Source organism: Ursus arctos, unplaced genomic scaffold, assembly GCF_023065955.2.
Source record: "Ursus arctos isolate Adak ecotype North America unplaced genomic scaffold, UrsArc2.0 scaffold_37, whole genome shotgun sequence".
Taxonomy (NCBI): Eukaryota; Metazoa; Chordata; class Mammalia; order Carnivora; family Ursidae; genus Ursus; species Ursus arctos.
This window is the reverse complement of record NW_026623053.1, coordinates 19,362,954-19,386,270: the sequence shown is the minus strand read 5'-3', so window position 1 is coordinate 19,386,270 and position 23,317 is coordinate 19,362,954. Positions and strand designations below refer to the sequence as shown.

Here is a 23,317-nt window from a genome sequence, read left to right as displayed (position 1 = left end):
TAGACACATTTTGTTTGAGGTAATAGCAGACCATACAAGAGAAAATTTCAGGACACCGTTCTAGATTCAGAGCTGTGACTCAGGGTTAAGAAATATAGACTTAAAAGTTATTTTCCCAGAGAGAGATAACTGAACTGAAAAAGGTAAGATTTCTAAGCAAAAGACTAAAGGCAAAAGCCATGGGAAACAGGCAAACTTATAGGCAGTGGGAGGAAGAGGTACAAATGAACATGACAGAGAAAAACTTGAGAGGAAGAAATAAAACCAGGACACCTCAGTGTGTGTGTGTGTGTGTGTGTGTGTGTGTGTGTGCGCATTAGCCACAGCTATAAAAAGTTATCCTGGCTTTTAAAAAATAACAAGTTACCATCTATTTTCATATTTAATAATTTTGCAAATATGTTCATTAGGACTCAAAATCTAAGATGACATCGAAGCAATATTTCAGTTCAATCTTGTCTTATAATTGTCAGACTGGTGCAATGAGACATTTTCCTGATAACCTTTGAAACAAAAAAAAAAACAGCTGTACTTTTGCAAATGTAATGGAGTGTGGATGTAAGATAAAGAATATGATACAAGATTGTCACCTAGGAAACTACTTAATATCATGGCAAATTGCTCAGCTTTATAATGTAATTCAACCTTGCTCTGCATCTGTCCCAGTTCTATATATAAGAAGTACTCAATATATATTCATTTATACCGCAAACAGGATAAGTAACAAAACGTAGAAATAGGTAAATTTCAAATAATTAGTTGAGGGGAGAGAAGGGCAATGGGAAGCCACTGTTTAATGGTCACAGAGTTTCAGTTTGGAAAAATGAAAAAGTTCTAGAGATGGGTGGTGGTGACAGTTGTACAATGTGAATATACTTACTGCCACTAAACTGTACACCTAAAATGGTAAATTTTATGTTATATTTTTCTACAATTAAAAAAATAACTAGTTCAGCTCATATTTTGTGCTGTAAGTTAAATGTTAATTCTCCAGGAGAATGTCATTATATCAATATCTTTTCAATCCTACGTCTCTGAATTCATAACTATAATCCAGCAATGAGGAGAAAAAGCTTTGATCCAAGATGAAACTGACAAAGGAAAATAGAGAACAAGATGAAAACAGGGGTTTTTTTCCAGCATTTTTACTTTTTTCTTTTTTTAAGTAAGCTCTACATACACTGTGGGGCTTGAACTCAAGACCCCAAGATCGAAAGTTGCGTGCTCCACTGAATGTGCCACCCAGGCACCCCAAAAACAGGTTTTTTTAATTCAAAATAATTTTTATGAATTACTCTTCCTTAGTTTATTTTGCTTACTTAGCGTCATATTAAAGCTAGAATAAATTTAGCAACGACTTACCAATAAGCCAACCATCTAAGTTTTTAAAGGCTGAATTAAAAAATGTTTCAAAGAGGCAAAATTTAAAATGTACTCACTACTACTAGTGCCATGAGAAATCAGCAACAGACATCAACAGCTCAAGCAGTCACCAAATAAAGAAGAAATGCTCATGTTATCTAGTATCTCTTCGGCTCTCTGTGCACTTGATTTTTAACTCTGCCAGGGCTCTTCTCTCTGGTACCTCCTCTGTGGTACAAAACATATTAGCACATCTCCTCCCTTTGTAGTACAAAACCTGGAAATTATACAGTGCTTCACAACCATCCAAATCCTATTCACCCTTCAAGAAGAGATCTCATATTCTTCACGAAATCTTCTACCAGTCCAAAACATACTCATCTCTTCATTTCTAAATTCTCATATCCTTTGTAGTCTAAATTAGTGCTTCCTGAACTATCTGTAGTGAGATGACATTTTTAAAAATTTTCTAATCCATTTTGGACTGATATTTTCATAAAATGAAATTACCATGAATTTTTTAAACGTGCGAAATAGAAATAACATTTTTTATTATAAATTCAACAGACAAAAAATTACTGTCAAATGTCTTTTTTTGAAGATTTTATTTATTTAGCAAGATAGAGTATGCATACACACAAGTGGAAGGATGGGCAGAGGGAAGGAGGGAGAGAAAGAGAAGGAACCTAAAGCTGACTCCACGTTGAGTGTGGAACCAGATGCAGGGCTCAATCCCAGGACCTGAGATCATGACCTGAGCAGAAATCAAGAGGCAAACACTTAACCAACTGAGCCACCAACGCTCCCACCGTCAAATTTCCATAAAAGTTTCTACAGCTAATTCTCAACTTCCATACTTACATTCCAGCACAGTGGTAACAGTTAGTGCACCAGCATTACTCTCAGTCTGCACTTCGAGTAGCACTGATTTAAACAACTCAGGGCTTCAGTCAATGAATTTTTATTACATACTTAGCATAAACTCTTCACTATGCTAGGTACTGGAGGGTAATCAAAGAGGTACACACCACAGGCTTTTTCTCCAAAACCATAAGTCTTCCTCTATTTTGTGGGAAAGAACAAGTGTGAAACAACGATAAATAATACACATAAATTAGCTTTGTTTCTGTTCAAAGGAAAAAGATCACTAGGTCTAGAGTAGTGAAGACAGTACACTTAAAAAAAGTGAAATCTTGGGGCACCTGGGTGGCGCAGTCGTTGGTCGTCTGCCTTCGGCTCAAGGCGTGATCCCGGCATTATGGGATCGAGCCCCACATCAGGCTCCTCCGCTATGAGCCTGCTTCTTCCTCTCCCACTCCCCCTGCTTGTGTTCCCTCTCTCCCTGGCTGTCTCTGTCAAATAAATAAAATCTTAAAAAAAAAAAAAAAGTGAAATCTTAAATCAGCATCTGTATTTAATTAGGACTCAGATATTAAAGTTGGTAACTCCGGAGAGTGGAGATTACATGTACAAAGGCACAGAAGTGAGAATCAACACTGTATGTTGATAACACAATGAACTGAACAGCTCTCACTAGAAAGTTAGGCATTGATAGGCAGGGAACTGAAAGCCAGGCAGAGTTTACATAGGGAAAAACAAGCAATACATCAGTTTCTCAAGAAGTACCACAAAGAATTAGTGTTCTAGAAAGGCAAGCCAGTAGTGGTATCAAAGGTGGAGTAGAGCAGGCAGAAATTCTTCACTTGCAGGGATCATACATTATACTTTTTTACATATCCTACAGGACCTAGAGAAGTGCTCAGCCCATGGCGTATAGTAAATGCATCTTCCTTAAGCAGCACATATTAAAAAATTATTAAAATTCTATTAGAAGTACTAACTGGATATTCTATCTTTACTTCACCTGACTCCTGAAGATTAAAATAAAAAACAATGTACAGATACTTAAGCCTGTGTAACAGTAAAGAGAACTCAGCTTGGGAAGAGTTGGTCATTGGCCAGCAAGAGATTTCAACAAGTTTCTAAGGGACAAAAAGTAGACAGGAGTATATTGACAACTTAAACAGAATACAACATACTAGGAGAAAGTTGCAACAGGGGTGATAGCTGACCTGCTCACTGGAAGCCCAGTGAGATTCCAAGCTCAGAAATACCTTGTTCCCTAAGAAGTATTAGGAAAGGGGTGAGAAGAATGGCTAAAAACAGAGATTAATTGAAGATCTCAATACAGAAAAACTGTACCAATCAAATACACCACCTACCCTCCTCTTCCACCTCCACCCACAAAGCATACAAGAAGCCTAATATTTACCCCCAGCCAAAAACATTAGAGTGTAATTCTCCTTTGCAGCAAAGATGGCCATCTGTTAACCAAAATTCATACACCTCCTCCTACAGTACAAAGTTGTCCCTAAGAAGTAACTGCTTAGCCAAAAACAGCATCTCTCAGACCCTCCTACATGCAGGCAGGCACATGTGACTAACTTAAGCCACTGGAATATAAGGAGAAATAATATCATCTCCTTACCAAGGCAATCAAGTGCCTTCTCCATTCTTTCCCCCCTTTCACTAGGAGGAGACCAAGAATCACAAGACATTTTAAGGATGGCAGAACTTCAAGACAGAAGGAATTCTCAGCAGGCAGAGAAAAGATGCCTGCTGAAAGGAAAGCCCTCACGGGACCATTAAACAAATGAAAAACTATTTTATTAAAACATGGAAATTTTCAGGTTTATTTGTTTCAGCAACTAGCAGCCTTGTTAATTAGAGCCCTTCTCTTAAAAGGAAAAAAGGGAGGGAGGAAAAAACATCACCATAAAAACTAACTTTACACTACAGTTTTAGTGACTCAGAGTCAGGCGTTCCTCTTTGTGGCATCTGGAAGACCAGCAGCCTGACAGCTTTCTGTCCACCTACACTAAAGGAAAGACTGCCAACTGGCATGTTCCACCATACATACATATTAAGATGACAAACTAGGCAATTGGAATGGGAGTGACATGAATAATTAGGACAAAGAGGTCAGATGTGGTAGACTGAATTGTTCTTGTACCTTATCCTGTAAGGCTACGGGCAACTAGCTCATGATTTCAACATTCTGCCTTGAAATTTCCTTGCCCAATACTAATTTCATTAGTTACATCTGCTATCTTCTATGTAACTACAGATAACAGTTTTATCAAATCCTTTGCTACTACATAATTCAGTTTAACATTTTTTCCAGCCTTCTATAATAGTTTTCTTGTTGACCAGCACCCAGTCCCAAAACAAATGCCGCATATGTTAAATTTCTGTTACAGCAACACCCTACTTCTAGGTACCCATTTTTATATTAATCAGTTTTTTATGCAAAACAAGCATGCACAAAATCTCAGTAGAATACATAAAATAAGCATATATTTCTCACTTAGGAATAAATTCTTTAGGTGAATTGAAGCAGCTCTGTTTCACGTTGTAGGTCAAGTTGACATCTTCTCCATGTCTCTCCATTTGGGTGTCAATGGTGGCCAAAAGATGACTGGCACATGTTTTATTATACAAAGGTTGGAAACTCCCTGGGTGGCAAATTAGAAACATTTAATGTCTCTTAAGGCCTACACTCAACACTGGTGCACTGTCACTTCCTACACTCTTAGCCAAAACAAGTTAGTTGTTAAGACCAAGCCCAAAATCACTAATGGGGGTATGGGGGAAATTATACTCTTCCCATGACAGTGGATGAGAAAGAAGTAAGTAACTGCTGAACAGTTATCTAACCTGCCATAATCTACCCTCCTGTGCACAAGACTGTGAAGCTGTGCAGCAAAAGCTGATTAATCTAAGAATCAAGAGAAAAACTAAACTCATAATTAACTATCAATTATTAGTAGGAAGACTGGGAGAGATGGGGGAGTAATTAATTGAACTAAGTCTTCAAGTTTTATAAAAGGAAGTAGAGAGGTGATGTTTAATCAATCAAGGAAAAGCATGTAACTTAAAGTTACCTAAAAAACAAAACACCCAAATAGTTTTAAATGTTTGTTTCTGAGAGTAGGCCTGACAGCGACAGGCAAGGGATGAGAAACTGTTGTTTTTCATCAAAAGTATTTTGTTGTTGTTACCATATTACTTCAGTTAAGAAAAAAAAAATATGAATTTTCTACTAGAAACTTCTTGCCTGAAGGCTAGATTTTAGAGATGTTAAAACCATCCTGTATATAAAGTAAATACCACAGAAGTAACTGTATCCTTCAAGAGAATGGAAAACTTACTATATTGTCCTTGTGGTATCAAAGTATGAGTTCCCCTCACCCCACTGCTCCCCCGTTAATATTCAATGTAACTGGAGAAGTAGTTCATATTCCTAACGAATCCAGTTAAGAGCTGACAAATGTTTATATTTAGAAATTTATTTGGGGGTGCCTGGGTGGCTCAGTCATTAAGCGTCTGCCTTTGGCTCAGGGCGTGATCCTGGCATTCTGGGATCGAGCCCCATGTAAGGCTCTTCCATTGGGAGCCTGCTTCTTCCTCTCCCACTCCCCCTGCTTGTGTTCCCTCTTTCGCTGGCTGTCTCTCTCTCTCTGTCGAATGAATAAATAAAATCTTTGAAAAAAAATTTTATTTGAAATCATTGTGGTTTTTAAAAATTCTTAATTCGAAAAAAGTTACTTATAAAATTTAATACTTACTACTCACAATATAAGGAATTGACACAAATAGAATCCACTGAAGAATGTATTATACATATAACAAAAGGAAAGTAGAAAACAAGCACTAATATACTATATCATTTAGACAATAATTAACTCAGACTGGGGACAGAAAATATAGGTCATTCAGGTCAAGAATTCCAACCATGGCAGACGTCACCATCAAACATGGCACTCTTCCCAGTAGAACAAGAGAACAATCTCAAAATCCAAAATCCTTAACACAGTACTCCTCAGCCTCTAAAACTGATTACAGTTGGCCTAGCAAGTGAAACCCCTTTGCCCTCGAGCAAACTAAGACTCTAATTAATGTTATTGTATGAAAATATTCACTTCATTTCTCCTTTTCAGCTCCTAATAGGCTTAAGAGATTTTCCCAAAGGATTAAATATTAAATTCTGCAATGAGAATATTGCAGTAACTGAAAATGAAGTATACAGATCTTCATGACAAAGTCTTCACAAGTAGTCTTCAACTAGTATGACCTGGAAAAGTCTGGTGGGTATTTCAGGAGTAAGAAAACTATTTGAAGACCAGTCAATAACTATCTAAAAGATCAGTTATCGACAGAGGCCATTTTTGTTCAATACAGAGTTCATGGCATCTCGAGATAAAAAGTCACTAAGCCATGGTACCCACTGTACTAGATAGATTTCAGAGTGATTGCTGGCCCACACCCTGTTCTGAAGAAAGCTTCCCCTCTTCATCCTTAATCCCCACATCCATCCATAGAAAGCATCAGCACATTACTCCATCCTCCTAAATTCAGCTAACTGGACTAGGGCAGTGTGGGCATTAATTAATGGAAACCTCACTAAAATAGAGTCAGAGGTTCCCCAGAGGAGTTCTCATGCCCTACCACTCATCATCAATTGCAAATTCAACAGGAAGAGATGGACCTTGCAGGTGGATATCACCTCACTGACCCAGCAAGAGGAAAAAAGCCTTTCCTCCTCCATTGGCAACAGCCCAACCAATGAGAGACTGTCACAGCTCAGCCAATGAAAAGTCACTATATGTCAAACTCCCAGTTGACTACAATGGACTTTTTGTTTATAACAGCCTTTCCAACTTCCCCTTTCCTCTACAGAGAGTGTTCCTCTCCTTTTTCAGGTCCTGCCATACAGTTTTGCCATAATTTGCTTGTCCTAGATTGCAATTCTCTGCTATTCTTGAATAAACCTATTGTTTGCTGGTAAAATAACTGGCAGTTTTATTTTTAAGGTTAACAGCAGGAACACTTCGCTTTAATCAATAGGAATGCCACCAACTTTTTAGTATCCTATCTCCCAAAGATAACCCAGTCAGAGTCTCTCAAGAATTTCAGGTGGAGACAAAGGACAAATTTGCAAATGAAAGTGGATACTTGAAATAGAAGACCTTGTAGACCAGTAAGGGCCAGCAGTTTAAGGCCCTGGGCAAATGAAAAAGCAAAGGAAGCCTACTGAAAAAAATGAGAGAGACCACTGAACTCAGAGATGAAGAGAGTAAGCTTAGTTCCTGTTTTTATTTCCCCATTCTAGTCCCTGGGAAGCTCAGGTATGCTCTGATATGTGTTTATGAATGTCCTCTAACTCCCTATAGTGCCCATTAAGAAAGAAAGAAAGAAAGAAAGAAAGAAAGAAAGAAAGAAAGAAAGAAAGAAAGAAAGAAAAAAGTTCCCTGATTACTTAAGCTACTTAAGCAACCAAAGTAACCCAATTAAAATGATTAGAGTGCTCCGTGAGTAATAGTCCTATGTACCCCATTGTGGGATACTACAATGTAAGCTGTACAACTCCGACTAAAATAATTAAAATCAGCCAGTTACTGATTTTAAAGAGAAGTCAAAGATCTCTATTGGTTGAATCAACTGCATCAAAAACAGCAATACTTAATTTTTAACATATTTTTAGCAACAAAGGCACCTCTGAAAACACCCATCCTCTTGAATAAAGGCAAGAAATCAATAATGCTATAAAATACATACAATTAACCCTTTTTTTCCTTAAATTCTAAAAGGTATGGATTAAAAAAAAAAAACAGCTATGGAAGTGGATTTAAAGCACAGGAATGAGCTAGCAGGCCTGTTATTAGAACACAAAGTGACTCCAGCCCACTAGGAGAGCTCTTAGGTAAAGAAGTTGTAACCTGGTATCCTACAGGTAATATGGTTTTATTTAGCCCACAGAATATTTCTAACGTGAATGAGCTAGCAATCAGGACATTTTATCTTTTAAAAAAAAATAATATTTTAGTGTCTTCTGAAAATCTAGAAACCCACAGAATATTTAGCCCACAGAATATTTCTAACGTGAATGAGCTAGCAATCAGGACATTTTATCTTTTAAAAAAATTAATATTTTAGTGTCTTCTGAAAATCTAGAAACTTTCAACTTTCCCAGCGGGGGAAGCATCCTCTGGTACAGTCCTCCACACTCACTATCACATTGCTCAGGACCCAATTCTCTCACTGCCTCTGTCTCTTTTAGAATATGATCTATCCTATGGACTCTGGGAAACAAACTGAGGGCTTCAGAGGGGAGGGAGGTGGGGGATTGGGATAGGCCAGTAATGGGTAGTAAGGAAGGCACATATTGCATGGAGCACTGGGTGTTATACACAAATAATGAATCATGGAACAGTACATCAAAAACTAAGGATGTACTGTATGTTGACTAACATAACAAAAATTAATTTAAAAAAAGAATATGATCTATCAATTCCTGCTTTATTGATATAGATCTTCCAATTCACAAACTTGCACAACAAATTTGTGAGTGGCTCAGTTAGAAGCAGTTCTGATATCGGCAACATGGTGCACCTAGGGGGAAAAAAATTGATCCTTTGTCCTGAAGCCAGCTCACCAGGGCAGACTTTCCCTACCCTAAAGATAAATTCCCTTCAATCCTTCATTTCTTTTTCCTGTAATATGACCTCACTAGGAACCATTCCAATCCATCAGACAAGGATGGAAAGGAATCAGGTTCCCAATTCTATTTTCCCAGGAGGCTCCTGTGCCTCCAAGTGAATTTATGGATGCATGCTAAGAGATAATTGGAAGGAAGTTATGTCATCTCTATTTGCCAACAGTATCTGAAACCCAAATCTTGTTCAGAAAAAAACATTTTTTCAAAAGATGTTTGCATTTAGGCAATTTGCACATTTATTGGTAGTCTTGAGCATCTTTTCATGATGTAGCTAAAATAAAATCTGTCACGGGGTTTTTTCTGTTATAATATTGCAAATGATTAAGCACAATAAAAGTTATATTTTTATAACTACTGTTTGACAACTTGCCAAACAATAATGGATAAAAGGCTACAGGACAAATATATTTAATATCCTAATAACATAACAAGAAAAAGCACTAAGCATGGCACGGTAGAAAAAGAAGAATGTAAGAATACTAAATGTTTAATTTCTCTCCAAAAAAGCACATTAATACAAATTAAGATAACTTCATAAAACTTGAATCAATCATAATAAACATAGTAAGAAAAATGGAACAATCACTTGACCAACAACAGATCAGACCATATCAACCCACCAGGACATATATCTATCTTGATGTTATAGTCTTATCCACCATTCGTTGCCTGGGTTTCAGATCCAAATAAGTATGGGTAGTTGCTATAGTGACAATATGCCACTTTTGGAACCAGGAGCTTAGTACTACTGAGTATTTATGAGCTTTATAACGTCAGTACTTCCTCCCACACTTTGAATCCTAGTTCAGACATTATAACTTCACAAAATGAAATTTCATTCTGCTGTTTAGAAGCCAATTTTGTTGGTTTATCAAAAAGTTTCTACTTTAGCATACATAAATGTCAAGAGAAGTAATCTAACTTGTTAAATTAACATGCTAAGAATATACATAATAAATATTTGATTAATGTTAAAGATGTTGGCTTAAGAAAATAAACTGTATCCCATCATTGAAATTTACTGTTTTATTATGGTAACTAGGCAAGAATCATATCTTACTAATTCATGTCTCAGATTTTTTTCATTAATAATAGTATTACTACCATTCATCATCATTTAACATGAAAGTAAATAAATTTTAAAAAAACTGAGAAGCTAATTTTTATAGAAGACTGATATATTTTTATTTCCTTTAGGAACAATTCCTAATAATTAAAAACTAAGTATTAGTGGTATCCAAGAAAAATGAAGTTTGTTTCTAGCAAAATGCTAAGAATAAGGAAAAATAATCTCAAATCAATCAGAGGATAACTCAAGATCATCAAAAAGTCAGAGCCTGGAAACCCTCACCATTGCTTCTGGGGAGAAAAATGATACAGTCACTTTGGAAAACAGTTTGACAGTGTCTCAAAAAGTTATACATAGAAATACCATATAACCTACCACACACTTTCCTAGGTATCTACCCAAGAGAAATGAAAACACATGTCCACAAAAGACTTGCACATGAATGCTCACAGAAACGTTATGTGTAACAGCCGAAATCTGGGAACTAAATGTCCAACTGGTGAATGGGTAGATTAAAAAAAAAATCCGTAAAATGAAAGACTATTCAGCAATAAAAAGGAATGGATTAATGACACATGCTACATCATGAATGAACCTCAAAAACATTAAGTAAAAGACACGAATCATATATGATTCTATCAATATGAAATGTTCAGAAAAGGCAAATTTATAGAAACAGTGCATTAGTGGCCGTCTGAGAGTAAGAGTGGGAATTGGCTATAAATTGGCACAAGGTATCTTATTAAAGGGATGAAAATATTCTAAAACTGATTTACAGTGATGGCTGCACCATTTGATAAAATTACTAAAAATCACTGACTTGTATACTTGAAATGAGGAATTTTATGATATGTAAAGTATGTCTAAGTTTTGTCTTCTCATATAAGTCAGAGAATATCAGAGCTGCAGGGAACCTTGCCAAAACTCTATTTGTACGGATGGAGAAAATGAGGCCCAAAGAGGTTAAGCAAATTGTTTAAATGTCACCTAGCTAGATCATAGCAAAAGCAAAAAAGATCAAAATCTAGCCTCACTCTCCAACCCAGTACAGCGTAGTAACATCTACTAAAAATGAGCAAGGAGGAGCTCCTGGGTGGCTCAGTCATTAAGCGTCTGCCTTCGGTCACGCCGTGATCCCAGAGTCCTGGGATTGAGCCCTGCATCGGGCTCCCTGCTCTGCTGGGAGCCTGCTTTTTCCCCTCCCACTCCCCCTGCTTGTGTTCCCTCTCTAGCTGGCTGTCTCTCTGTAAAATAAATAAATAAAATCTTTAATAAATAAATAAATTAAATAATAAAAATGCTCAAGGAATTTTTTATTATAACAATAATCACACAGAATTCTTTGAGAGGCGCTCTAGAAGCATCAAATGTGAGAATCAAAAATAACCAGGGGCACCTGGGTGGATCAGCAAATTAAACTTCTGACTCTTGATGTAGGCTCAGGTCCTGATCTCAAGGTTGAGATCAAGCCCCCCAATCGGGTCTGCACTTAGCATGGAGTCTGCTTGAAACCCCTTCCTTCTCCTTTGGCCCCTCCCCCTGCTAGCACCGTCTCTCTCTCTTTACATAAATAAATAAAATATTAAAAATAATTAATTAAAATATACCAGAAATCAATGAGTACGTGATATTCAAAAAAAATAAAAGCTAGAAAAACTCATTTGTCACTCTTTGAGGCCCTAAAACTTACTTTCAAAATTGGTAATGAAAGAAAAAGAACTAAGCATTTTTTTTCTAACTTTCCAACAGAAGCTGTATTTTGGAGTCACTAAATGTTGCCAGTTTATAAAAGAAAGCTTCTACTATACAGAAGAATGCAAATTAAAAATACAGATGAAATGAAAGAATTAGAAACTATCATTTTGCAACTCCTAATAAAATTATGATTCAGGCAAGAATTATCAATTACTACTAAGGGCATTAAGTTAGACTTTTTTAGGAAGCCAAATAACACCTTACAGATTACTTTGTTTTAATGAGAAAAACAAAACAAATTTAGGAGAGAGATCAAGATGTCACCAACTTAATCAAGCTTTTAGCATTAATGTTCAGGTTTATTAGAAATTCAAGGACTAGAGAGATAAGCTAAACACCAAGAGAAAAACAGTCAAACAATTATAGAAGGGGAGATATTTTACAGGATAATAAGTCTCCTCTCTTTAGCTAATCAGAGAGAGAAAAAAATGTGTTGGGGGTGACTATTCTAGATTACAGAGACTTGAAATACATAAACAAAAGCAAGTGTGGTCCTCAACTAGATTCTGGTTTGGATAAAACAGCTATAAAGGTTATTCGGGAGATAAATGGATAAATATGAAGACTTATAATATTAGATATCAGAATATTAGATAACATTAAGATGTTATTATTTAAAGTGATAATATTTTTGTTATATAGTTAAATATGCTTTTATGGAGATGCATACAGAAGGACTTAGTGGAATATCTAGAGGTCTACAGTTCACTTCAAAACACTTCAGTGAATTTAAGAATTAAAAAATTAAAATCCAAGTCTCAACTTCCTAATTCACTGCTGTTTCCATAAGTGCTCGTTAAAGTATTCATAAGATATAATAATAATTACATAGAACACTTGAAGAGAGAGGCTCAGAGCAGTGACCTACCATGAATGATACCTTTTTTTTCTTACAGGTACTTAGCTGATGAGAACTCACAGGTAACAACACGATATCGTTGGCAACATGGTACATGCAAAGCACCAAAAGCCATCAAAGTAGCATGAACGGAGAGTTTGGCCCTCAAAGAGCTAAAAATATCTAGAACAGCTTCTTGGTGTTTACTAAGAGGACAAGGCTGTTCCAAGATCATAGTTAAGGCTCTGAAGCGGCAGCCTCACTAAAGCAATTCTCAATTATTACATAAAATCACTTATTCCTTTCTGACTTCACCGCCCTTTACAACCAGTTAACTACTTCCCAAGTTGTGATCAAGTTAAGGGACACTGTTTTAAAATCCATCTCTCAAATTACGGGCGCCAAACTAAAGAAAACCTCTACCATAACCATCAGCTTCTTTTCAACTAATGCCTTCAAATCTCAGAACCGGGAATTCAGAGCCTCCCTCAAATTCCGGAGAAGAGGCTGATAATCAACCAGAGATGGAACTCATTTGCCTTTTCTTCCCTCTCTCCCTCAAAATCCAAAGGGTGGCGCTGTCCTCACTCCTTCCCCCCAGACCAGGTGTGCGCAGAGGTCATTTGCGCGGTCGGACCAGCGAAGAAGGTCCCCCTGCGGTCTCGGTCTGTGTTCTCGGCCGCCCGGAGCCGCGCTTCTCCTCTCCCGATACAGCCCGTCCGAGTTATCCCGCGCGTCCGCCCTCTCCCTCTCCGTAGTGGCTCTCTCTCTCACAAACTCTTAACTAAGCGGGTGGGTCCGCCCAGAAACACGGTCCATGCTGACACTCTGGCTCTGAGTCCTCGGCCCAGCAACTGAGAAACTTCGAGACCCCTCGCACTGACCCGAGTTCCGCCACTGTCACCGCCTGAACGTCCAAATTAACTAACTAACTTACACACTTGATGGGACTCAGCCGCCACTAGGAGATGGGACGAGCCGCCTAGCGCCGGCACCAACCGCGCTTCCCGCCCCGCCCCGCCGGCCTGCGTGCGTCAAAAGTCACGTGCCGCTTCTCCCTTCCCTACCGGCAACCGGGCGCTCCCCTCTTCCGGAAGTCGCCCTCCTCCTCGCAGGGCTCCTCCCACCATCGGTGACGTCAAACTCAGCTTATACCACTGCTCTGCCTCCGCCTCCAAGCGTGGGTAGGTGTGCTGTTTCTTTACGATAAATCCTGCCGCTTCCTGGGCACTAAACATTACCAGCGAGGGTTTTGAAGTTACTGATTATATAGGCCTTGGACTCGCGTGAGTACAGTTTAAGGGGCCAGAAGCTGGCTATCTAGAAGCCACCCCCTCAGAGACCTTCCCCCCTCTCTGCAACTTCTGCTGTACTTGGTTCCGCCAAGACCCACGACGGTTCCGCCCCCTTCTTCCTTGTCATTGATGTTGTTGTTCTTGTCAGTGCCGCATCCCCGACCGCCGGGAGCTCGAACCCGAGCCGGGGCCGCCCGGGTGGCGCGGTGGCGGCGGCTGCGGCTGCAGCAGCTGCGACGGCTGCGGGGGCTGCTCCGTGGACTGCGGGGGCGGCCGGGGGCTGGCAGCCGGCGCCGGGGCCGGATGGCTCTGTGCGGGCAGGCGGCAGGCGCCGCGTCGCTACCCAGCGAGCTGATCGTGCACATCTTCTCCTTCCTGCCCGCGCCCGACCGGCTGCGGGCCTCAGCTTCCTGCTCGCACTGGCGCGAGTGCCTCTTCTACCCTGCTCTTTGGCCCCAGCTCCGCATCTGCCTCCGCGTCTCCCCCGCGGAGCAGCCTCGGCTCGAATTCCTCATGCGCAAGTGCGGCTGGTTCGTGCGAGAGCTGCGTGTTGAGTTCGCCGCCGAGAATTACCTGAGCGGTGGCGGCGGCCCGGGCGACGGAGGCGGCGCGGACACCGGGACTGGCGGGGAAGAAGTCGAGGCCCTGCAGCTCTCAACCCGTTGGCTGGAAGTGCTGCGCACCTACTTAGAGCTGGTGCTGTGCGTGCTGGTCAGCATCCGGAACAACAGGTAGGCTCATCATGGACCCTCCATCCATCCTCCTTTCCCCTCTCCCCTTCTCCCGGGGCCCCTTGTTGCTTCCTGCCTCTCACTCCGAAATAGATTCAGTGCGGATACGCCCGGCCGGATTTAGCGTTGCTTTCTTCAGTGACTGCGGGTGTCAGTTCCAATCCGGCGATTTCTTTGAGGCGGGAGGGCATAACGGGACTCATCATAATACTTTATAAACAGTGATGGACTTGGTGTTTCGTCAGACACCACTCCTGGCGCCTTTCAGGCACTGCCTCATTCATCCTCTCTGTGGCCCTGGGATGAAGCTGACAGGCGCTGTCATTCTTCATTTTACAGATGAGAGGGCTGAAGCTTGGGCGGGCGGGGGGAGGCCTGTGAGTCTTGAGAGAAACAAAACATAACCTGGTTTTTCTGAATCTGAACCTGTCCATTCAAAATAGTTCGTGGTGGGGAAAGAAGTAGGTATGCTACTAGTGTCTCATAGAGTTACAAGACTCTCCTTAAAAGAAATCTTTGACAGCCATTTTCTTACCAGGAATAGTTTCAATTAACTGGGCCAGGCACAAAGAGTAGGAGGAGTGTTTGCTAAAGGGATGGGGGAAGAGCCTGATCATCAGGGTTGGAAGTCCCTCCCCTTGCACCTCCAGACTCAACTTGTCCCCAGTGATTCGCCTAAAAGTAGCACAGTACAGCTTCGTGTTTGTGTGTGCTGGGGGAACTGCCCAATGTCTGCAAAGAGTAAGCACATAACTGTCCTGGTTTTGCATCAGGACTTTATTGTAATTCTGGGACTAACTTCCTATGTTCTGACTATTATCTTTATCAACATTTTCCTTTATTTATCATCCTCTCCAAAATCCTGTTAATTTAAATTTTTCGTATCTGGATGTTCTAACTAACCTTACAATTAAACTGTGAGTCGGAAAAAAGTTCGAAACTTCTAAAAGGAGCAACTTATATGGTAATAATACTTTAGCAGTTTATAAGTACACTATCTTATTTGATCCTTTCAGTGACCCTGTGAGTTAGGCAAGGCAACTATTATCCCTATTTCGTAGAAAGGAAACTGACGCTTAACAGGGTCAAGTGATGTACACGTTGTCATACAGCATCATTTTTCTAAAAGCAGTGTCCTTCCTTTTGCAATAAATACATTGTGATGAACATCATGCATTATATTGAACAGGGTTGAGAGAAGGTACTGATTTAATATAAATGCTGTATCTGAATCAAAAGAGTGGGAGATAAGCACGTAGCTCCAAGTTGTACCTGGAGGACGGCTCCACCATTCCAGTGGCCTGTGTGTTTCCCCAACTTTTCACACCAAGCCATTCCATTTTCTTTCTTTGGTTGTATGTAGCAAGAGAGGCTGTTTGAAGCTCTAAATTGGAGACTCAGAGACTCTCTAGAGGACCAAATGACCCAGAGTTTAAAAGATTCAGAGTCACTGAGCACTTAAAACACTGATGAGACCAAGAGTGGGAGTGAATTCTGTGAGTACTAATTAGATTTTTCTGTTCTCAGATTAGATGGCACTTCTGAGCAACCATCCAAAAAAAAAAAAAAAAATGCTTGCCTTTGGTCCAAGTACAAACAAGCCTTAGAGAGTGCCTCATTCCTTTTAAGTGTTTTAATAACTGCTTGGTTGGTTGGATGGAAGGATAACGTTATACAGGCAAAATAGTGGTATATCACCTCTTTCTTTTGTTATTTAATTTTTCTCTTACTTCTCTCCTTACCCCACCACTTTTTTTTTAGCTTTATTGAGGTATAAATGACAAATAAAAGTATACCTACCCCTCTTATTAGCATCCCAATCTACCTGTCTATAATGCCCCCTTAGGCCTGCGCATTTGGGTCAGCTATCACTTCTATACAAATACAGCACACTGTCATCTCTGATTTTAAGGTTTTCTTGTCATTTACAGTAGGGATGGTACTGTGTTGTACGGCTTTGGTAGCACATTCATTGTGTGTGTCTGAAATTAAAGTGTAGTAATACTACATGTATTATATGTACTAATGATACTTCAAAGGATTTTTTAAAATAAATTATCTTTATATGTTTGGAAATAAATTAATTTAGCCTTTATTTTTGAAAACGTCTTGAGATATTCTAGTAATATTGAAAGTGCTAACGTGAATGTTAAAAACATAAATGGGACTAGTTTTCTTTCAATTTTAACAAATTTGAAATGTTTTAGATCAAGTTGTTTATTTGGTAATTTTGTTAAAGCCTATACTTATTTCCTTCTGTAAGCACTTAAACTATAGACTCAGGTTCAGTGAAGAAGAAAACAATTTAATTTAGTGTTTTTTGGGTTTTTCAAACCATTAAATTTAAAAACTAATGAGAAAAACGAATATTTGATATTGTTCTTTACGCTTCCAAGTTAAATTTATAGTAGTTTTGGTTTATGATTTCTGCCATTTTTATAAGTACTAAAGGGGGTATGAAACCTACCTGTTCACAAGCCTGATGCTTCTGGACTTTGGTGAATTCCTGTATATAATCTATACAACTCAGATCGTTACTTTGTTGTGTTCCAGATATTTTCATGTCCCCCAGGAAAAGAACTAAAACTATAACCTTGGATTGTGGGAACTTTTCAAGGGTACTCTTCCAAGAGGATAATCAGCATTTTAGTTTCTGCTTGATTCCTAGGTTTCATATGCGCATGTACTCCAAGAGCGATTGTAGCCTCTTTACAGATATCTTAGATGTTAGGAGCAACTGATGAAGATCAAAGAGGTGCAGAAATGCCTCTCAAAGGGCAAAACACAGTCCTCTTCCCTTCCCTATGGGAGTCTATAGTATCTGCCAGTATTGTAAGAAACAGAAAGTAAGAACAGAAATGCAGTAGGTATTTCTCATTCAACTGTATTGTAAGTTAAATAGGCTGAATTTCTTCTGCAGTTGTTCCATAAGAAATTGTTCTTAAAAGTTCAAAACAACACATGTAGATACTCATTTTTAGGATTTAATCTGGTTGTTGAGTACTGCCTATTGAAATGCTGTATTTTGGAAAAATGAGTTCATGGACAGTAAGATTTATGATAATAGCTAATAGACTCAATCACTAAAAATACTTACTTTTTTTAAGATTTTATTTATCTATTTGTCAGAGAGAGAAAGAACAAGGTTGGGGAGCGGCGGCGGCAGGTAGAGGGAGAAGCAGATTCCCCACTGAGCAAGGAGCCCAATGAGGGACTCAGTCCCAGGACCCTGGAATCACGACCTGAGCCAAAGGCAGACACTTAACCAACTGAGCCACCCAGGCGTCCCTAAACATACTTATTTTTAAACAGCACATATAAGTACATTGTCATCATCCAGTTTATGCTTTTCTGGACTGTATAAGTATTTTACAGGAGCTTTGTTGGATGAAATTCTAAATTGGGGGCAATATTTTTATTAAAAATAAATATTGCAGTAGGCCAGAGAGATTTTATGAGGGAGATTTTCTTGTTAAAAATCTGGGCTACAACTCCCAACTACATACATGTACATTGACCATTTCATGGCTATGCCTGCTTACATAACCTCTAAGTAGTAGAAGTTCTGTTAATAATTCTTAAATTTTGTCTTGTTGATGAAGAAAAGTCTAACTTTTGTATTATTTTCTCAACATCAGTCTACCAAGACCCAAAAACGGATAAGGCTGTTTAAAAATGCATCTGAAAATAGGTTAAAATTCTTTGGACAGTTCATATTATTATCTAAGATGGTAGGAAATGCCTTGAAGGTGTTGTGTTCAACAACCTTCAGCCTTATTTTTCTTGAAATATTTTCCCCTCTCATAATGTAGTAAATACATGTAATAATAGCATCTTTCTTTTGAGAGCTTTTATTATTTGTGTAAAAAGCCCTTTTGCAAAATAAATATTAAAATATATTGGGACTCTGGGGCACCTGGGTGGCTCAGTCGGTTAAGGGCTGCCTTCAGCTCAGGTCACGATCTCAGGATCCTGGGATCGAGCACCACATCAGGCTCCCCACTGAACGGGGAGTCTGCTTCTCCTTCTCCCTCTGCCCCTTTCTCCGCTCATGCACTCACTTGCCTTCTCTCAAATAAATAAATAAAATCTTTAAAAAAAATAAAATAAAATATATTGGGTCTCTGACCAGTGTATACTGTCCAAGACCTGATTGCGCATAGAGAGGGAAGGTTGAGATGATCATATCCAACAGACTCCTTACCTTAAAACCGATGATATAAAGTGGTTCCATAGGTCATTGAGAAAGGAAGAGATTCTAACTTGTTAAAGAAACTAACCTTCTGGGAGGGCTACGGAGAAGAGTTAGCGTTCTCTCTAGTCCATAGGTACATTCTTACAATGACTGAGAACTGATAGATGGAGGATATGAAATAAAACTCAGCAAAAGACTGTTAAAGTAAAATACTATTTTTTCTGTGTTAAATGAAGCTGTGAAGTAAGCTTTTGAGTGAAGTGATTAAATTATTTCCATTTTAATGTGTTAGTTCTGAGGCATCCTTGAAAGGGCTCACCCAACTTGATCAATTTATTTAGGGCCTAAAATGAAAGTTATAAAATACCTGTTTTTTTTCCTCCAAATATTGAGAGCCTACTATGTGCCAAACAGTGAAGACAAACTTCCCATTCTCATGGAGTCAACATTCTAGAGGGGAAGGAAGGAAACAAGTAAATAAATGAAAGAAAGATTATTTCAGTTGTGAAAATGAAAGAAGACCGTAATAGTGACTAGGTGGCAACATTAAAGTAGTGAGGGAAAACATGTCTGAGAAGGACATTTGAGCTGCAATGTGAATGACACAAGTCACCCATCCAAGGAGCTGAGCAAATAGCATTTTAAGCAGGAAAAAAAAAAAAAAAAAAAACACTAGCACCAAGGCCTTGGGCCAGACAAATTTTTACTCTGTTGGAGCAGTAGAAAAGAAAGTATGGCAGAACCATGAGAATGAAAGTGGAAGGGGTGTCATGATGCTTTGAGATGTAGGAGGAGGAAGGGATGGGATTGGTTATGTGGGCTTGTGGAATGAAGTTTGAGCTAAGCATTCTATTCTATGCTTATTCTAAGCATTGAAGAAATCACTGAAAAATATTTAAGGGCAAGAGTAATGTGATCTAATTTTCATTTTAAGACACTCTGGTTGCTGTGTAATGAATGAATTGTAAGAGGGAAGAAGAGAAGACGCAGGGAAGCTTGGGAAACTGTTAACGATAATCTAGACAGAGATGGTAGCTTAGAGTATGGTGGAGACAGTGGAGATGAAGAAAAGTAAATAGATTTAGAATATATTTTGAAAGTAGAGACAGGGGCACCTGGGTGGCACAGCGGTTAAGCGTCTGCCTTCGGCTCAGGGTGTGATCCTGGCGTTGTGGGATTGAGCCCCACATCAGGTTCCTCTGCTATGAGCCTGCTTCTTCCTCTCCCACTCCCCCTGCTTGTGTTCCCTCTCTCGCTGGCTGTCTCTGTCGAATAAATAAATAAATAATCTTAATTAAAAAAAAAAAAAAAAAGAAAGTAGAGACAAAGGACTTGATGCTTGAATGTAGAGAAAAGGGAGAATCAAATATTTTCCCATCATTATTCTGTAATAATCACTCAGTTTTCTTATCGTTAGTATTGTTAAAATGATCTTTTAATAGCATGTTCGATAATTTTAAATATCAGTCTTATGTAAACTTTTTTTTGTGTAATCTCTGGGAATAGAGGATGATGGTGATTCTTACAAGGTTATTAAGTTAATCATAAACCAAATGCTAGGAGATTTTACTTACCAGATCCTAATAAAACTAATAAGGGATACTGTGAGAAGCCGATGACTTATTTCTGGTCCCTGAAATTGTGCTGTACAATTTGGTAGCCACTAGTCACATATAACTTTTGAATTTTTAATTTCTTAAATAAAATTAAAGATTAGTCAGTCACACTAGCCACATTTCAAGTGCTCAATAGCCACATGTGGCTGGTGGCTACCATTATTAGACAGCATGGAACAGAATATTGCCATCATGGCAGAGAGTTCTATTGGACAACATTTCTCTAAAGTGTTTGTTTTTGTTTGTTTCATTTGGCTGTGGTCATTCATTAGCATTTGTGAGAGGAGGAAATACATTATCAAAAGTGTTATGTGGATGTAAACACACTTAGTATTCAACATGGACTAAGAGTAGAATTGACCTGAAAGAATTTCTTGTAATGATGTAGATTATTTCAGCTTTTACCAGCTTAGAAAATGAAAACATTACATTTAATGAGCTCCTTTACAGCACTGGGAAACGTTTTAACCTTTTTAAGAACATTCTTTTAAAGTAGCCGTTTTCTTGTATGTGACTTTTCCATAGGTAGCTAGACTTGGCTATATGAACTTTAATTCAGGGTGGCTGTGTTTTGCAGTTTTCCACTGATACTATTTATTACATCAAAGAAATAATTTTGGATCCTCTGAAATAGAAAGAAACATGCTAAAGTTACTGCCACAGATAAAGTTCCCCCATTCTGAACCACAAAAGAGAGAACAAGGTCATTATGACCAAGATCTCAAACTTTTGGTCCCAGTTATATTAAACAGTCCAACAGAATCCCAGAAAAAGATGAAAGGTCTTGAGCCTTTGTAGTTAGAACTTAAGGAATATTTCTTAGGCTCATAGGTGGTTAATATTTTTTTCAAAGAATTGCCCAAACTAACCAGTGAATACCACAGGCATACCTTGTTTTATTGTGCTTTGCTTTATTACACTTGGCAGATAAGTTTTTTTTGCAAATTGACATTTTGTGACAAACCTGTATGGAGCAAGTCTGTGGACACCATTTTTCCAACAGTACTTGCTCACTTTGTGTCTCTGTGTCATATGTTGGTAATTCCCACAGTATTTTAAATTTTTTCATTATTATTAGATTTGTTATGGTGATCTGTGGTCAGTGATCTTTGATGTTACTACTGTAATGATTTTGGGGTGCCACAAACCATTTCCACATAAGATAGCAAACTTAGTAAGTGTTGTGTTCTGACTGCTCTGACTGAGCGGCCATTCCTTCTCCTCAGGCCTCTCTTAGACCCTGAGACACAACAATATTGAAATTAGGCCAGTTAATAATTTTGAAATGGACTCAAGTGACAGGAAGAGTCACATGTATCTCACTTTAAATCAGAAGCTAAAAATTATTAAGCTTAGTGAGGAAGGCATGTCAAAGGCCGAGATAGGCCAAAAGCTAGACTTCTTGTGGCAAATAGCCAAGTTGTGAATTCAAAAGAAACATTCTAAAGGAAATTAAAAGTGCTGGGGCACCTCAGTGGCTCAGTCAGTTAAGCATCTGGCTTCGGCTTGGGTCATGAACCCGGGGTCCTGGGATTGAGCCCCACGTCAGGCTCCTTGCTCAGTGGGGAGTCTGCTTCTGCCTCTCCCTTAGCTCATGCTCTCTCTGTCTCTTATAAATAAATAAATACATACATAAATAAATAAATAAATAAGAAGTGCTACCCCAGGGAACACACAGATGATAAGTGGAACAGCCTTATTGCCAATACGGAGAAAGTTTTAGCAGTCTGGATAGAAGATCAAACCAGCCACAACATTCCCTTAAGCCAAAGCCTAATCCAGAGCAAGGCCCTAACTCTTTTCAGTTCTGTGAAGGCTGAAAGAGGCGAGGAAGCTACAGAAAAAAGTTTGAAGCTAGCAGAAGTTGGTTCATGAGGTTTAAGGAAAGAAGTCACCTCCATAACATCAAGATACAAGGTGAAGCAGTAATTGCTGATACAGAAGCTGTAGCAAGTTATCCAAAAGATCTGGCTAAGATAATTAATGAAGATGGCTACACTAAGCAACAGCTTTTCAATATAGACAAACAGCCTACTGTTGGAAGAATATGCCATCTAGGACTTGAATAGCTAGGGAGGAGAAGTCAATGCTTCACTTCAAAGCTTCAAAAGACAGGTGGACTCTTTTATTAGGAGATAATGCAACTGGTGACTTTAAGTTGAAAACAGTGCTCACTGACTATTCCCAAAATCATAGGGCCCTTAAGAATTATGCTAACTCTACTCTGCCTTTGCTCTGTAAATGGAACAACAAAGCCTGGATGACAGCACATCCATTTACAACATGGTTTACTGAATATTTTGAGCCTCCTCTTTAGACCTACTTACTGCTCGGAAAAAAAAAAAAAAATCCTTTTAAAATTATAGCTTATGGGGCGCCTGGGTAGCGCAGTCGTTAAAGCGTCTGCCTTCGGCTCAGGGCGTGATCCCGGCGTTCCGGGATCGAGTCCCACATCGGGCTCCTCGGCTGGGAGCCTGCTTCTTCCTCTCCCACTCCCCTTGCTGTGTTCCCTCTCTCACTGGCTGTCTCTCTGTCACATAAATAAAATGAAATCTTTAAAAAAAAAAAAATAAAATAAAAAAAATAAAATAAAATTATAGCTTATGACAATGCACCTGTTCACCCGAGAGCTCCGATGGAGCCGTACAGTGCATTCAGTGTTGTTTTCATGACTGCTAGCACAACATCCATTCTGCAACCCTTGGATCGAGGAGTAATTTTGACTTTCAAGTATTATTATTCAAGAAATACATATTGTAAGGCTATCGCTATCATAAATCGTGATTCTTCTGATAATCTGGGCAAAGTAAATTGAAAACCTCTGGAAAAGAATCACCATTCTAGATGTCATTAAGAAGAATCATAGTTCACTTGAAGAAGTCAAAATACCAACATCAA

At 38.9% G+C, this 23,317-nt stretch overlaps 1 protein-coding gene and 1 long non-coding RNA gene across 2 annotated transcripts in view; one reads left to right on the top strand and one right to left on the bottom strand.

Annotated features, from left to right (window-relative positions):
* LOC113266161 (uncharacterized) overlaps window positions 1–13,815 on the bottom strand; it is a 454,130-nt gene extending 440,315 nt beyond the window's left edge. The window contains exon 1 of the long non-coding RNA XR_008957144.1: window positions 13,520–13,815. This is a non-coding gene — a long non-coding RNA (uncharacterized LOC113266161). The remainder of the gene's footprint in view (window positions 1–13,519) is intronic.
* FBXO33 (F-box protein 33) overlaps window positions 13,775–23,317 on the top strand; it is a 32,167-nt gene continuing 22,624 nt past the window's right edge. Inside the window, exon 1 of the mRNA XM_026513646.4 lies at window positions 13,775–14,608. Coding sequence (XP_026369431.2) covers window positions 14,007–14,608 — 602 coding nt within the window. The 5' untranslated portion in view covers window positions 13,775–14,006. The remainder of the gene's footprint in view (window positions 14,609–23,317) is intronic.